Genomic DNA, 5,190 nt, shown 5'->3' with positions numbered 1-5,190 from the left:
GTTGTGTTTCATTTTCTTGTCCTTTAAGCCTTCAGTTGGAGTTTTTCTGAAGACCAAGGCTTATGGGGTGGCTCTTTCCCTCTGAGGAATGTTGTGGTGTTAGGTTAGGTGGGTGTGTTAACAGTGCCCAAGCTGCAGCGGAAGGAGTTGGATACATCCATCAGCTCCGCCTTGGCTCCTGTAACTTGAAGCCTTTGGGATCTGGATCAGCCTGGCTTCTGATGCCTTTGCTGGGCAGAATAATCTTAAGGCCCTGATTGCTGACCTAGGCCAGATTGTCCTCAGAGGTACCCAAGAAACCAGAATGTCTCCGATGCATTGCTCCTCATAAAATGCTCCCCAGTGCCAGGAGGGGGTCAAGCAGGTTCCCTGACCCCCTCCACAGTCACAGGCATTACTGACTGTGCAAGGAATGCAAGCAAAAGTCCAAGGCTAGGGGGCTCCTCCAGCTGATCAAGTCCTGCCAGTCTTCAGTGCCATCGGATTCTTCTTCCAAAAAAAAAGACAAAGGAAAGGCAAGGCACTCTTCACTTGCCTGGAGGTTTCTGCGTCTTCCATCAGGTTGTGCTTCAAGCCTCAATTGCCACTCCTGCCTTCGGCCTTTGTTCCTCCAGCTGAAAGTTGGACGTGTGCTGGTAAATCTTAGGCAACTTCCCAGAGATCCCCTGGCTGCAGGGTGCTGCTCCTCCTACCTGGACATACAAGATGGGGGAAGGAAAGGTCTCTTCCATGTTGACCAAAGCCTTGGAGCATGGTTAGTCAGAAGAATGCTGTTCATTTCCCATAATATCTTCATTGCAAAACTTTGTTAGGTTTGTGCTCACATTCCCATCTCAAAAAGAAGGTCAGGCATGAAGGCAGGAACTCCCTGTTTTTTCAGGAATAGAAGCAGAGTGGGCACCTGCAGGGGCAAGAAACAGCCAAATTGTTTAGACAAACCTCATCAGACAGAGCAGGTTTTCCCTGTGGTGATGGAAGTCCTCAGAGTTCATAAAATGTGATATCATGCAGTAATGAGTTGCACGCTTCCCTTCTAGGCTGAATCAGTCTCTGGAGGAAAAGAACCTGTGCCTCAGAACACTGGAAGAAAAGAACCTGGCACTGAACACTGAGGTGTCTCTGCTTCGTTCTGCTCTTCAGGAGACCCAGCAGCTCTTTTCTAAACAGAGAAGAGAGCTGCAGGAGTTCAACACCCAGGTAAGCAGTGCACTGGCATCCTCTTCTCCAGGGACACACAACACCACCTTTGCCTTGGAGGCCACAAACTCCTTCCCCTCCCTGCAGCGTCCACTGCTGCCGTGTTCTGCCTTGTGCTGCTTCTGCTACACCCTGAGGCCAAGGCTGCATGTGCTGTGTGCTGCCAATGTCTTCCCCCATTCTCTGGCCTGGTCCCAGCAGGAAATGTGGGAGGAGAAGCAGCAGCAGACTCCTTTGGAGCTTCTCTGTCCCTCTGTTAGCAGTGTTGTCCCAGACAGTGTTGGGGCCTGTGCCAGGCCCTGAGCAATGTGGGGACACAGACGTGGCTATGGCATGCTGGGGACAGCCCTTCCACCACAGCCAGTTCAGCCAGAGTTCAGAGCTGCAGCCCCAAGGATGCCCATTGCCTCCCTTTCCCTGTTTTCTCTCCATTTGTCTCCATTGGAGTCCTTGCTTCTGGGCCTTCTGTTTCCTGTGTGTTTTTTGCCTGAACTCATCTCTCCTTTCTTGCTCTCCCTACCGCCCACTCTGAGCCTCAGGAGCAGCCCTGTCCCTGAGGCTCTGTGCATCCATCTTCCAGAGCCGGGCCCAGCTGCATGCAGTGATGGAGAAGGCAGTTCGCGAGGCAACTCAAGAGAAGCAGCTGCTGGAAACTGAGGTGTCTGAGCTTCGTGTCAGGCTCCAGAGCTCTGAGGAGAGAGCAGAGGCCATGGCCATACAGTGTAAGGCTGTGGAGATGCAGCTGAAGAAGACACAGGCTCAGATGGAGAATCTCAGGGCCCTCAATCAGGAGCTGCAGATACAGTTGGAGGACACTGAGCAAGGTACAGCTTCTGCTCTCCCACTCATTGCCCCAACTTGTCCTGACAGCAGGGATCTCTGATCCCATGGAAAGGAAAAGAGCAGTGCCCAGAGATGGCAGAGGGGAAAAACAACCAGCAGGAGATTTATCCATCCTGGTGCCCGTGAAAGCTTTTTCTCAAGAAAGATGCTGTGGCTGATCCCATGCACAGCTGGTGCCTTTCAGGTGCCCTGTCTGTGCTAAGGAGCTGTAGCTGGGTGCCTCAGCTCCATTCCCCCAAACTCCAGGCCCTGCCAGAGCCTCCAGGCTATTGGCCTGTCTGGAGCACAGCTGCACAGGTGTTCCTGCTCCTTTGTCTCTCTTGGATTGTTCACTCTGCACAAGTCCAAGAGCAAACACTCTTTCCTATTCCTCTGAACCATATCCCTTTCATTCCTGCTTTTCTGTCTGCCTGGAAGTTTCCTTCATTTCTGTCAGCTTTGAAGCCCTTGTGGGCTTAGGGCCTGGCAATCACAGGCAGGCAGAGAAGACAGTGCCGTTGTGTCTGCAGGACACACATCAGTTTGCCTTTGCTTTGCTTTTCCCCTTCTCCTTCCCCTTCCCTCCTGCAGCAATGTGGAGAGCTGAAGAGCAGAATACCTCACTAGAAATTGCCCTGAAAGGAGAAGCTGCGACCCTTCGTGAAGAGGTGGCATCTCTGCAGAGGGAATTGGAGAGCCTGGAGCAGGAAAGGAAGGATGTGCAGGTGAGACTGGCAGATGCTCCAACGGGCCATTTCCTGGCTATGGTTGGACCTTGTGTTACTAGCACTGCTATCACAAACTAGATTTGAAAATTCCAAGCGAGAGGTAATGATTGTGAAAGGTGAACTGGTGTGATTTTCTGCAAGGCTGGAGCTATGAGAGATGGCAGGATATGGGGCTGTGTGGAGCATGCCCTCCGTGTCTTCCACATTGAATCTGGGCAGGTGAAAGGTGAACGGGGCCATCTTGGGGACTAGGAATGAGCCCCCTCATCACAGGAAGCCAGACAGAAACATCAGCTTTCAGCTGAGACTTTTTGCTGCTCTTGTGTTCTATTTTTCCAAGAGCTGTTGGAATCTTCACTGTTCTCTTCAAGGTTCTCTTACCACTCCCGTTTTGCTGTGTACTGGTAGGTGTTCATCGCTAAAGGGAGTTTGTAGGACATTTCTTTTACAGGCACAGGGAGGGCGGCGTAGGAATGCTGACAAGGGAAAAATCATTTTAAAGACTTGTCTGGAGTATTTCTGAAGAGTAACCCAGCAATGTTTTCCGGGCTGTGTTTTCAGACACTTGCTGGGAAGCTGTGTCTCCCCCGGGGCAGACAGTGGCCCAGGGGAGCAGCAGCCCAGTGCTCGGAGGGCACGTGAGCCCATCAGACTTTGCCTCTTGCCACACAGATGTTGCAGGAGAAGTGTGAAGGCCTCTGCTCTTTTCTTCTGAGCAGGTCCTGTTGGAAGAGCAGAATGAGAAGAGTGCTTTTTCAGAGGCACTGCTCCAAACTCAGGGAGAGCTCAGCCAAGCCTGCCAGCAGGTCCAGCAGCTCAGGCAGGGGATGGAAGAGCAGCAAGAGAAGGGGACGAAAGTCTGATGAGGCAGGGACTCAGAGGGCAGGGCAGAGACAAGGGCACAAAAGGCAGCTCCTGGGACTGAGGAGGCAAGGGCTGCTTCAGGCCCTGGGAGCACAGAGCCTGGGAAGCTCCAGAGCTCAGCCCCAGGAAGGAAGGCATGAAGTGGAAGTTGAGCTGGGTAGAGAAGCCAAAAGAAGTAGCTGAAGGAATGGGATTTTGAGGCAGCAAGTGGGAATAGCTGAGCCGGAGTAAAGGTCTGAGGAAGTTGCTCTGCATTTTGTTGCCAGACCATCAAGGCAGAGCTGCAAGCTGAGCTGCAGGAGGCTCGAAATGAAATCCAGGCAGGGCAGAGGAGGCACCAGGAAGAAATACAAGACTTCAAAGCGGAAATGAATGTTCTCCTTGAGCAGAGGGAGGCTCTACAAAAGCAGGTGAGTGCAACAGCAGAGGCACTGCCGTCATCCAGCAAGGGATCTGTGCCCTTCTTGCTTTTCCATGGCAGAGCAGCAGCTGATAGGGGCTGCCTTGTGCGGATCCCTGGGGCTGCCTTGTGCTCTGGGGGCTCCCTGGCAGCTGCTCTGAAGGACACTCAGTGCTCTGCTGAATCTCAGCTGCTGCCCTGGGCAGCTGGGCTAGTCCTCTGGGCTGTTAGCCACCAACCATCAGCATGGATTCCTGCTGGCCTCCTCTTGCTAACCTTGGTTTGGGAGGTGCTTTTTCAGTTGCCCTTGGCAGGCCACTCTAGAGATTGAAACACGTTGTCCTTTTGCATTGTGAATCTGGTGCTCTCAGGACAGGGAGCAATGGAAAGTTGTCCTTTCCCTTTCTTCACAGCCTCTGCTGTGGCTGACAGTGACAGGCTGTGGCTGTAGCCTCTGACTGCTTTGTTCTGTTTGACTGCAGGTGGGAGAGTTGACATCCCAGCTGGCAGCCTCCCGAAAGTGCCAGGAAAGAATTGTCCGGAGAGCCCAGCACGACGTGAGTGAGGCTCAGGAAAAGTCAAGGCAGAAGTTGTTGGAGGTTGAGCATGTCCAGAAGATGCTGGAGGAGGCAGAACATCAGAACAAGAAGCTGCAAGTGTACCTGCAGAACATAGAGAGGGAAAGGAGTCATTGGGAACAAGTGGCACAGCAGAATTCAGAATTGCAGGCTTCTGTGAATGCCCTGGAGAGTGAAAAAGCCAGGTAAATGAAAGCCTGTGGGACTCTGCATTGTGGTGAATGGATTCCCTCTTTGCCATCTGTGCACCTGCCAGGGGCTCTGGCAGCATTTCTGACACGGCAGATTCTGAACTCTCCGTGCAGACACGTCTCATTGTCTGGATGTTGTGTTTCATTTTCTTGTCCTTTAAGCCTTCAGTTGGAGTTTTTCTGAAGACCAAGGCTTATGGGGTGGCTCTTTCCCTCTGAGGAATGTTGTGGTGTTAGGTTAGGTGGGTGTGTTAACAGTGCCCAAGCTGCAGCGGAAGGAGTTGGATACATCCATCAGCTCCGCCTTGGCTCCTGTAACTTGAAGCCTTTGGGATCTGGATCAGCCTGGCTTCTGATGCCTTTGCTGGGCAGAATAATCTTAAGGCCCTGATTGCTGACCTAGGCCAGAT

General features: G+C 52.5%; 1 protein-coding gene across 1 annotated transcript in view; it reads left to right on the top strand.

The window, feature by feature from the left end:
* The window catches only part of LOC136368669 (myosin heavy chain, embryonic smooth muscle isoform-like), a 6,712-nt gene extending 1,934 nt beyond the window's left edge, over nt 1-4,778 (top strand). Inside the window, exons 2-6 of the mRNA XM_066331041.1 lie at nt 1,038-1,197; nt 1,778-2,021; nt 2,611-2,744; nt 3,878-4,021; nt 4,494-4,778. Coding sequence (XP_066187138.1) covers nt 1,038-1,197; nt 1,778-2,021; nt 2,611-2,744; nt 3,878-4,021; nt 4,494-4,778 — 967 coding nt within the window. The remainder of the gene's footprint in view (nt 1-1,037; nt 1,198-1,777; nt 2,022-2,610; nt 2,745-3,877; nt 4,022-4,493) is intronic.
* The last annotated feature ends 412 nt before the right edge of the window (nt 4,779-5,190 follow it).

This window comes from Sylvia atricapilla, chromosome 16 (genome assembly GCF_009819655.1).
Source record: "Sylvia atricapilla isolate bSylAtr1 chromosome 16, bSylAtr1.pri, whole genome shotgun sequence".
NCBI lineage: Eukaryota > Metazoa > Chordata > Aves > Passeriformes > Sylviidae > Sylvia > Sylvia atricapilla.
This window is presented reverse-complemented; position numbering and strand designations above follow the sequence as displayed.